This window comes from Cloeon dipterum, chromosome 4 (genome assembly GCF_949628265.1).
Source record: "Cloeon dipterum chromosome 4, ieCloDipt1.1, whole genome shotgun sequence".
Lineage (NCBI taxonomy): Eukaryota > Metazoa > Arthropoda > Insecta > Ephemeroptera > Baetidae > Cloeon > Cloeon dipterum.
This window is the reverse complement of record NC_088789.1, coordinates 28,314,492-28,325,316: the sequence shown is the minus strand read 5'-3', so window position 1 is coordinate 28,325,316 and position 10,825 is coordinate 28,314,492. Positions and strand designations below refer to the sequence as shown.

Below are 10,825 nucleotides of genomic sequence, written 5' to 3'. Positions count from 1 at the left end.
GAGTAAATTTTTAAGTTAAATTAATTTTTTTCTTTTTTTTCATCCCCAGGGGTGGCAAAAGATCATGTTTATTATGGAGAATTTTGCGGTACGCATTTATAGCTTGAGAAGAGCGCTGTAGGACCAATAGGAGCCGAGTTACGACTTTTTTAGTTAAAAAAAACGCGATTCTGGACATTTCGGAATTCCGTTTTTGGGGCCTTGGAAGGGCCCTATGGGCCCAGAGGGGCCTCGCTTGGTCTCAAACGATGCTTCTTGATGAGTTCTACTAGACCAGTTTTGGTTATTTAAAATCAGACTATTTTCCAAATTTTTAGCGATTTTTAAACAAAATATTGTTTGAAAAAAGTCAATTTTTTTGCCTCAATTTCCCCTATGACCTCTGGATATTTATTGAGTAACAATTAAGAATGGGCATTGCGTGGGTATCGACCTAGGGTGGGCGGCCAGGCTTCCAAATTTTTTCACTCTGTGCAAACTATTTTTAGAGATAATTTTCATTTTCCCCATTTTTTCGTTCGTTTTTTATATTTTCTTTTCATAGTGTGAAGTAGTAGACAGAGAAAGTGAGTGTTTGTGTGCATATTCATGTGCAGTGCATAGGCAATAAGGGCAAAATAGAGTCGCCATGACTACCGAAAAGCCAAACACTCTGAGGAAACAATCAATAAAAGTGGACGCGAATGTGGGATTACAAGTTTGCCAGAGAGACAACCCCATCTACTTTTCCCACTTATTTGTTGCGTACTCAAAGGTCAGTAACAATGTCTGTCCCCTTCGTTTTCCGGCTTTTTCACACTGTGCAAACTCTCCCTTTAAATGCAAGGTTGATTTTGTGTCGAAAAGTAAAAATCGGCAGTGAGAAGCCGCCTGTAATCTAATTTAACACGCAGCCGGGTCAAACTTACTACCACGTCATTTTATTTTCACAACGTAGTTTAGCTAGAGTTATCCGTCCTTAAACTGCAATTTAGGTTTTTTTATTATTTGTTACATGATTTTAGATTGAGACAAATATACAAATGATTCTTTTTTTGGTATTGGAATTTAAAAAATGTTATTTGCTGGACAAAAGGAGTTTTTTTTAATTATTTTTTATCAAAAAATTCTTTAAAATAATTTAGAAATTAGGAAATAATATTTTTACAATTTTTTTTACGTGTTTCTATGTGTAGAGATGCAGAAAAATTAATATGGATAATGGATTAGCAGGAAATGGTGCTGTCCGAAGAGGAGGCGAGCGCCAGGACGCGCGGCTTTCCACGGCTGAAGACCCAGGAGGAGGAGGAGCAGTTGGCGGCGCAGCGGCTGGCGGTGCCGTCGCCCCTGCCGCGCATCCTCAAGGAGTTCACGAAGGCGGCCATCAGGACGCAGCCGTACGACCTGCTGCGCTGGTCGGCCGCCTACTTCGCGGCGCTGGCCACCGGCCTCGAGCCGCCGGTCAAGGAGCGCCTCGAGTTTCCGCCGCTGGAGGCGCCCGGAGGCCTCACCCCCGGCTACCTGCGGGTGCTGCACCGCCAGCAGGGCGACGCGCCCTTCGTGCAGTACGAGCAGCTGTTGAAGCGCTGGAAGGGCCTGTGCCTGGGGGTCGAAGCCCTCGATACCATTTGGAGCCTCGTCGCCACTGAAGAGCAGCACGAGGTTCCGTGGCTGCACATCGTCTCGGCCGGCAGCGGACTCATTTCTCAGGTAAAATAATTCGTGCCGCGGAAAAGTCACACGCTTAGAAAAAAATTAAAGATGCATTTTTGATATACGAAATTAAAATAATAATAATAATTATTCAAATTTGAAAAAAATTGCAAATGCAAGAATCGTTAGCTGTCATTAGAACTTGAGATATTCTCACTGTCAGTTTAGTAAGCCCTGAGAGGCTGATTTTCACAGATTTCACCAGGTTTTCAGGAAATAAAAAATTCCTAGGTTAGGGGAAATGACTAAAAATTATAATCAGGTGGAAAAATTTCAACTGCAAACATCTTTTTCCAGTCTCCGCTGCAAACGATGGTGCTGGTGTGCGAAACCCTGACAACCGAGCCGGAAGGAGCCTCGGCGTGCGTTTCGATGACCACATTCGAGCCGCTCTACCTGCACGTGTCCCAGCTGGACCACCCTGGGCTGCCAGGGATTGGACCTGCAGTCGGCATTGACGTCACCGGGCCCCTCCTCGAGCACCTCAGGGCCGTGGCCGCCGAGCAGGGAGGAAACGTCACTCCGAGGAATCTGGCTCACTTCAACTGCCCGAAGCTGTACTAAAATTAGGAATTAGTCATCGATAGTTGCGGATGGGGTCCAATTCTATTTTAATCTAGGATTAATAAAGAGAAAGAAAAAGGCGATTGCGTATTTGTTTTTCTACACAGGGGTAGGCATTTTACTGTAAGGTTAATATACACATTCATTGGCGGCTTATCAGTTAGTTTGGCCTAAGTACAAAACAAAGGAGGTAGAAAAATAAAAAGAGACAACATGTGGGCTGCTGACAATGAGTGAGATCCAGGCACTGTTGGGCCTTGAGTAATTGACACTGTGTTGGTTGGTGTTTTCTACGCATCTTCCGGGGGCAAACTGCGCTCAAAAAGCGCCAACGCCCGGTGGATGAATTCGTATTGTTCGCCCGTTTGCACCATGCCGCCTCTGCAAATCACATTTTCCATCAAGAGACTAGAATGTAAAGACTGGGACTGGAGAGTAATTTTAAGACACTGGAAGAAGGGCGTGGTTTCCTGGAAATTTAGAAAAAATGAAGCTTATTGGCTCGTAAAAATTTAAATTTTCCCTGCGATTTTTTTTAATTTAATTAAAATGATTTAGATTCGCCAGCCAAAGGAATAATACTAAAACTGACCTATCTTGGCGCATGGCGCAAACAATGGCAAGGACGTCAACTGCATGCTCGACGCGCAGTTGCTGCATGCCGAGTGCGACGGCGATGAAGCAGCCGGTGCGGCCGATGCCGGCGCTGCAGTGGACCACCGCGGGTCCGCGGCCCCGCATCCGCGACTCCTCGGCCAGCTCCGCCATGGCCACCAGCGGCGCCGCGTCCTCGGGCGCCTTGTGGTCCGGCCAGTCGGTGAACCAAAAGTGCGGCAGACGCAGCCGCTGCGATCCGCGACGCACTTCCAGCTGGGTCACCATGAAGCCGCGGTGCTGCTCGCTTCCAAGCCATCGAACCTAAGGAAATAAAGAAATTAAAATTCACTAAAGGAGTCGTGTTTGAGGGAAATGAAAATGACTTCAAACTGCGGTTATTTGTTGAGAAGTGGCCTGATTTCAATAAACTTGACATTTTTGGAATCTGCTCAGCGAGACGAATCGAATGATGTGTTAATTGCATATTTTTGGAAAAATTCAGAATTTTCCGAAATTTTCCAACAGAAAATTGCGCTGGGAAATTCACGTACAGAAATTTAACGGCTTCTTGTAGCAGAGTTATCATTTTTTCAAGGCGGTTTTCATAAAATCACGCTTCATTTTTGTCATTTTAAAATTTTTCAACGGGTAGTTTTCCGGAAAATTGGGCAAAATTAAAAGCGTTTTTTGGTCAAATTTAAATAGATTTTATATTTTTGAAATCTACTCAGCGAGACGAATCGAATGATGTGCCATAGTTGCATATTTAAGTAAAAATTCTAGATTTTCCGAAATTTTCCAACAAAAAAAGCGCTCGGAAAATCTTGTCTAAAAATTTGACGGCTTTTACAATATGTTTTACATAAAATCAAGCTTTATTTTGGCCATTTTAAAATTTTCCATTAGAGTCGATTTTTCCAAAAGTAGTTTTCCAGGAAATTTGTCAAAGATAGAAATTCATTTTGGTCAAATTTCAATAAATTTTACATTTTTGGAATCTGCTCAGCAAGACGAATCGAATGATGTGCCAATTGCATATTTTTTGGAAAAAATTCAGGAATTTTCCGAAATTTTCCAACGGAAAATTGCGCTGGGAAATTCACGTATAGAAATTTAACGGCTTCTTGTAGCAGAGTTATCAATTAATCAAGGCGGTTTTCAGTTTTCATAAAATCACGCTTCATTTTGGTCATTTTAAAATTTTTCAACGAGTAGTTTTCCGGGAAATTAGGCAAAAATAAAAACGTTTCTTGGTCAAATTGAAATAAATTTAACATTTTTGAACTCTACTCAGCGAGACGAATCAAATGATGTTGCACATTTAAGGACAAATTCAGGATTTTCCGAAATTTTCCAACAGAAAATTGCGCTGGGGAAATCACGTTTAGAAATTTGACGACTTTTGGAAGATTTTTCATCTTTTACAAGATGTTTTACATCAATTCAAGCTTTATTTTGGCCATTTTAAAAAATTTTCATTAGAGTAGATTTTTCCAAAAGTAGTTTTCCGGGAAATTTGTCAAATATGAAAACGTTTCTGGTCGAATTTCAATAAATTTTACATTTTTGGAACCTGCTTAGCGAGACGAATCGATTGCCGTGCGATTTTTATACTTTTGCACAAGTTGATTTTTCCAAAATTTTCCCACAGAACGTTGCTCTAGGAAAATTGTGTGCAGAAATGAAATTATGGCTTGGTTTTTTTCTGAGACAGTGTTTACGTTTACATAATCAAGCTTTTTTGGATACTTGCTGGTTTCTAAAACAACTTTTCCAGGAAAATATTTATTCTCTGCCTTTTTTCCTGCCCAATTAGTGCGATTATGAAAATTAAAAAAGATTTCAATTCCTCAGAACTGTTATTTTTCCTCAGTAGATTTAAATCAATCCACCTGAATGTCGGCAACCTCCATCCTGGGATGTTGGTGGTCAGGCAAGTATTTTTCGCACTTGGTTCGGCCCTTTTCCCTGAGCTTTGTGATCATGACGAGGGCCGAGGCAGTCTCCTGCAACACCATTGTCCAGAAGTCGTGCAGCGTGTGCGGCAGCGGGCCCTGCGTGGCGACGAAGGCGCGCGCCTCGCCCGCGTTGCCGCGCACGTAGTTGGCGTTGATGTAGGCGGCGAGCGGGTCCGGCTCGTGCAGCAGCCGCACCCGCGAATGCTCGTTCGGCAGCACGCAGCGGTAGCGGTTCTTGGGCCCGCTGCCCGCCAGCCCCGGACGCTCGGGGATGTTGGACGGGATCTCCCAGAACTGCGCGTGCAGCGCGCGAACGTCGCTCAAACAGCCGCGCAGTCGGGCCCGCGTCAGTCGACACGAGGCTGACGCCAACAGAGCGCTGAAAACATTGGAAAAATATTAAAGAGGGTTCATACTGCAAAATCCTGGAAAATTTTTGTCGCCAATGCATGAACTTATCCCTTAGGATTAAATTAGAGCCAAAATTGGCCTAAGTAACACTGTAATTTTTTAATATATGCTTTTCAAATGGTGAGGACTGTCACCTTACTTGGAATCTGATTTTATTTCAAAACAAAGAGTGTTCCTAGTTCCTAAAAGGTTTCATACGCTGTTGGAAAGACCTCGACGAGAGGAATCGAAATCTGGCAAGAAAATGTGGTCAAACTCAGTAAATTTGAATTTTTACTGTGGCAAGGTTCATTTTTGATTATTGCAAGTTTTAGAGTAAATTGTTTGTCGATTAACAATAATTCCCTTTTACATCCAACAATTCGAATAATTTTCAAAGTTTTTAAAGAGGAATGATACTGGAAAAGCCTGGAAAATGCTTGTAGCCAATGCATAAACTCGTCCCTTAGGATTCAGTTAAAGCCTAAATTGACCTAAGGAGCGCTGTAATTTTTTGAAAAAATTGGCTGGAAAGTTACCGTGCTTTTCAAATGGTAATGGCTGTCTCCTTACTTCCGATTTAATTTCAAAACCAAGAGTTTCCCCAATAAGTGGCATACACCGTTGGACAGATCTCGACGAGAGGAATCGGAATATGCCAAGAAAATATGTTCGAGCACCGTAAATTTTGGAGAAAATTGGCAAAATTTGAATTTTTACTGTAGGAAGGTCCTTTTTTACTATTGCAAATTGTTGAACAAATTGTTTATCGGTCAATTGTTTAAGGCATCCAACAATTTAAATAATTTTCTATTGTTGCCCAGTATCATTCCACTTTAAAGAGACATATTTCTGTGAAGTTGGTCTTGTTTTTGAATCGAAGAATGTAAAATTTTCGAGCCGAAATGTCCAAAATTTCATGCACGCTTTCCCGGATTTAAGTTTAAAAAAAACATAAAATAACCATATCAAGTTGAACCAAAGTTAATTTGTAATGCCTTTTTAAGCCTAACAACTTTTGTGAAGAAATGATTTTTCCAGGTTAATTGTCAACGTCATTAATTTTCAGTTTCAAATAAAATTTCGAAAGGTATTTTTTTAGTGAAATGTAAAAAATGTTGCGCATTGTAATAATCATCTACCCTGAAGTTTTCGCCGCTCCGATATTTTTAGTTTTTGAGATATTTCAGGTCATATTTGAAATTTCAAAACCAAAATATCATCTGAACGCGAGATCTCGGCTTCTGATTGTCAGAAATTAAAAAAAACTGCATATTATTTAACTCGTCTTGATGCCCCCTGACGAGCCATAAATGTTCCAGTGTGGTAACCACCATCCCTTTTTTATCCATCCTCCACCCCTCGTTTTAAAGGAACAATTAATTCATTTTGTCGTCAGCTTTTTGTTTGAAATCAGCTTAAAAATGATTTTAAACACCCCTCCCTCCTCAACCCCTAACTAACTCATCCTATTTTTGGGTAATTATTTCTTTAAAAAATTTGAATCAAGTTAAAATAAAATTAACTGCGCAATTTTATCCAATTCAGGCCAAAAATAAAATACAAAAATTGCTTTTTGGCAAAAATTAACCTTGAAAAATTACCGATTTGGTTCCCATATAAATTGGATTTGTCTCATTTGCTCTTGTGGAAGGCAAAATAATCGAATTTGAATTTTTAAAAGTCTCGGAACGTACCCATGTCAGTTTGTCAATTCTTGCGGTTATCACATTAATGTCATTTTTTGCGTCTTGGTGAGTATCAGTTGCACTTTGCACTTGTTTTCTATTAATTAAGATAAAAATAAACGGATGATTTAATTTGTTTTGTTGATGATTTCAATCAATGAAAAGATAAAATATAAACAGACAAAAAATCTGATAATAAATAAAACTCAGGCTTATTTTGACAATTAATAAATTTAAAAAAGCAACCATGAATAATAATTCTGGATATTTAGCTAGATCACGCGGATGAGTCACACACTGGCGTTAAAAGCCCCTTATTTGCTTTTCCTAATGAAGACTTTCTTATCTGCATAACAGGAAATTCCTGGTAGAAATATGAAGCGCTACTACTTATCACCAAAGAAGCCGGATTTCGTTTAACAACAAGCCCCTCTCTATATTGCACAAACAACATCTTTCATAGAATCGCGTTAATTGATAATAATTTGGGAAATCTGATGAGCAAAGGTTCCATAATCGATGATTAGCTTAAATTAGGCAACTGTTTTCTCTTCTCGCGTCGAGGAAATTATAAAAATATATCTAATATTTTTAGCGAGGAGCTGAATATGACTTTATGATACTAATTAAAGAAGAATAATCGTAATAAATATTTCTCTTTGAATAAAACAGATACGATTTTTAATTTGGTGTGTCGTACCTTTGAGGAGGAGGCGCAGAGGACTGTGCAGGGTGGAGATCTATGGTGAGACTGGCGCTGGAGCCGCGCCGCTCCAACAGACCGCGCGCCCTGGAGGGCCGGGGGGCGGGCGCCAGGGGCGAGTCGGGGCACGACGAAGGCCGCTCCTTTGAGGGCAGCATGTGGGCTTCGGGCGGCCACGCCAACTGCCGCCCGGTCACCACGGCGCTGCCGGCCATGGCGGCCGCGGCCCCCACGACGACCTTCCCACACAAACAAATAATGAATCATCGGAAGCACGGAAAATTTTTAAATTAACAAATCTATTTCGAAATGTTTCCGATAGACAAACAATGGAAAATGAAGAATTGTTTCTAGGATTGGAAATCATTAAATAAATTACTAAATGTTTTCAAATAATCAATATTACTAAACAAATTTCTACATTTTAAAATTGCGTCAACATGCCTACGATTTTCTTGAAATAACTAAAAAAAAAATAATTTTATCGCTGTTATATTGACCATGTGGAGTTAATTAAAAGCAAAAAATGCGATGTAATTTTTACCGCTGAATGTTGTCGGGATGGGCTAGCCTTTGCAGTGAAAACCGAGCAGCAATGAATGGTAACAAGTGTCTTGATCCACGCAACTCACATGCCAACCTGGAAAAACAACCAAGCGCGTTGATCAGCATTATTTCCCCTGCCAGATTGTGGTCCCATTGATAAAAAAACATACATAATCCTGCAGGGCTTATCAATTTCTTTCTTATCAAAAAAGAATATAATGTCCTCAGCGCGGTGCAATCGTCCGCAAAGCATGAATGGCACGCAAATCGCCCATGTCAATGAAAAAGCATGAATTAAGAAAATTGCTCCGAGTTAACCATTGAAAAATCGGCTATTTTTTAATATTTCATAAAATTCTTTGATTCTTTGTGACCAATGACCACTGCAAGAGGGCGTAATTCTCGGTTAAATAAATTAAAAATGGGGGTGAAATTCATTGGAAATTCAAAAAAGAAGGCGTGGCACATGCCGCAAAAATATTAAATTTTAACGTTTCTACAGAGAATTTTTAAATAAGGGGGCGTGGTTTTAGGAAAATTAAGTAAAAAGGCGTTGCACGTTTTTTGCAAACCGCGGGAAAATCGAAAAATTTGACGTTTCAATCAGAACTGAGGAATTTCACTATAGGGGGCGTGGCTTATCAAGAGTAAGCGCGGGAAACCCGTAAAAATTGACCTCTTTCTAAGATTCAGGTAAAATTATAATTAAAATATTTAATTTAAAATTATTCACAATCGGTTCAAGCATAATTTCACAAAATCCCACTTATTTTTTTGAAGCTATTCAAAATTTAAAACTCGAATAACGCAGAGATCAAATTAAATATGATTGTGTGTTAATAAATATATATAATAGTAATGAATTGAATTTTGAGAAACCAAAAGTGCCAAACCCCTTCTCGTCTAAGAAATTCCTTTCTTCTCACAATCAGTGTGTCAGTCAAATCACCAGAATTAAAATAAAAGCACGGGAAATTTCAACCTGCAACACGAATATTTTCAAAGAAATGTTTGCAAATTTATGAGACGTTTTGGCTCAGCTGAAGGAGGAAAAAAACCCGCAGGAAATCCGCTCTATTTACGAATCGGGTCGAAAAGAGGGATTTCCAACAGGTGACGGCCGAAGGAGACGTCATTGTCAACAACAAAACACGCACATTTTCTCAAGAATTTCTCAGAACTGACCGTCATTGCTCTTCCACCTCGTCAATTTCGGAAAATACGTCTTTTGCCCAAAAGCAGGCGGATTCCTTTGTTTTGATTCGCTAAAAATCGGTTTCTTCCCTTTGGAATTTAAACCGGTTATTTTGTAATTGTTGCTGGTTTAAATTCAACAGAAGCGGTATTTTGGATGTGATTACACCGGTTTTCATTTCTGTCCCAATTAACCGTTTGTAACAATGACCGTAACTACCGATTGTTAGTATTTTTGTAAAGGGAAGAAACCGGTTTGTGCAATTCTGACGGTAAATATTTCAAAATTCTTTAAAATTGCGAATTTTTTCTTTTTATGATCAGCGTTCCTGTTTTTCTGTCTAAAATTTCAATTTAAATCGGATACATTTGAATCTGATAAAATTTTCTTGCGATTTAAATTAATTCATTGATCGCGAGTTCAGGAAATAATTATTCAGCACCGCAAATTTAAGCTAAAATGAGAGCCGAGAGAAAAAATCAAGTTCAAAGGGAGGAATAAGGAGCATTGCTCCCAGAAGAGCCCCCATTCTCCCACGAAAAGCCAAAAGAGCGGTGGTGGTGGGCGCGCGCAGCGCACTGGCCCAAAAGGGCAACCCCCTCATGCACGGCCCTCAGGTACCGGTGTTCGGCCAGGGGGACCCTGAGGGCCCGCGTCGGGGGCCCGCGAGGGCACTACTTACCTGCGGTGGCGGGGCCGAGGAAGCGAGCGGGGGCTCGAGTGCGACGACGGACTCGGAAGCTGCCGAGGGTGGCTGGGAACGAGTCCTGCGCACTTTCATTCATCTTTTCCACCCCCGCCCCCTCCATCCCCTCACCCCAAACAATCGAACGCGCGGTGGCGGCGGCAGCGGCGACGGTGCAGTCCATTGAGGGGCCCCCTGCTGCCCGAGGACGCCGGCGGCCCCCGGCCACCCCGTCAGCCAAACGCCTATATAACCTGCGAACACGGCCGAAAAGCGCACCCCCGCAAACCCGCGCCGCCTCCCCACCCCCTCCCACATCCCGCCCCCGCGCTGCATGGATTTTCTGGACTTTCTAACCTACATTTTATTCGGTTTGTTTTGCTCGCCGAGCCGCGCCAGCGATTGCAAAATAAAAAAGTGACAAGTCGCATTTTTTATGATCACTCCATTATTTTAAGTGGATTTTTCTTTTGCTCACAGAGGAATTTATTTGTAAAGCAAAATTGATGGAATGATATTTTTTAAATAAGTTGAAATTATTTTGAAACTTTTACATTCATTTCTTAAAGGTTTTCAAAACAAATTTGAATCTAATTAATTTCAAAAGCTGGAAAAATTAAACATTTACTTAAAATATTCAGCAAGAACAGGAAATGGACTGACGAAATGACTAACAATGTAACAATTAATTTATTTCCATTTTGTACAAATGTTATTTCATGTAACAAGAAGACTAATATTTTTTATTGTTGTTTATTCTCTCAGTTAGTCAATACATCCATGTTATGGCATAATTACAATCAATAA

General features: G+C 40.7%; 2 protein-coding genes across 4 annotated transcripts; one reads left to right on the top strand and one right to left on the bottom strand.

Moving 5' to 3' along the window:
• Nucleotides 1-683: 683 nt before the first annotated feature.
• LOC135944770 (ropporin-1-like protein) lies at nucleotides 684-2,278 on the top strand. The gene is given in 4 exon segments (XM_065491957.1): nucleotides 684-704; nucleotides 707-754; nucleotides 1,213-1,689; nucleotides 1,990-2,278. Coding segments are annotated over 4 exon segments (813 nt in total). The 3' UTR covers nucleotides 2,257-2,278.
• Nucleotides 2,279-2,347: 69 nt separating this feature from the next.
• LOC135944769 (receptor-type tyrosine-protein phosphatase R-like) lies at nucleotides 2,348-10,136 on the bottom strand. Of its 3 annotated transcripts, none has more exons than XM_065491955.1 (6): nucleotides 10,016-10,136; nucleotides 8,137-8,232; nucleotides 7,590-7,831; nucleotides 4,746-5,190; nucleotides 2,849-3,174; nucleotides 2,348-2,637 (listed from the first exon to the last, which is right to left on the bottom strand). In XM_065491955.1, exons 3-6 carry the CDS (start codon nucleotides 7,805-7,807, stop codon nucleotides 2,547-2,549), a joined length of 1,080 nt encoding a protein of 359 aa, XP_065348027.1. In that variant the 5' UTR covers nucleotides 7,808-7,831; nucleotides 8,137-8,232; nucleotides 10,016-10,136; the 3' UTR covers nucleotides 2,348-2,546. The 3 variants fall into 3 exon arrangements, with proteins under 3 accessions (XP_065348027.1, XP_065348026.1, XP_065348028.1); XM_065491954.1 differs by lacking the exon at nucleotides 10,016-10,136 and adding an exon at nucleotides 9,324-9,446; XM_065491956.1 differs by lacking the exon at nucleotides 10,016-10,136 and adding an exon at nucleotides 9,296-9,317.
• Nucleotides 10,137-10,825: the final 689 nt, after the last annotated feature.

Bases quoted from the DNA above. Each gene is read 5' to 3' on its own strand.
- LOC135944769 (XM_065491955.1), bottom strand. From the start codon at position 7,807: ATGGCCGGCAGCGCCGTGGTGACCGGGCGGCAGTTGGCGTGGCCGCCC. The intron at 3,175-4,745 runs GTGGATTGATTT...TTATTTCCTTAG, and splicing joins TGGAGGTTGCCGACATTCAG to GTTCGATGGCTTGGAAGCGA. The intron at 2,638-2,848 runs GTCAGTTTTAGT...TGTGATTTGCAG, and splicing joins TGCGCCATGCGCCAAGATAG to AGGCGGCATGGTGCAAACGG.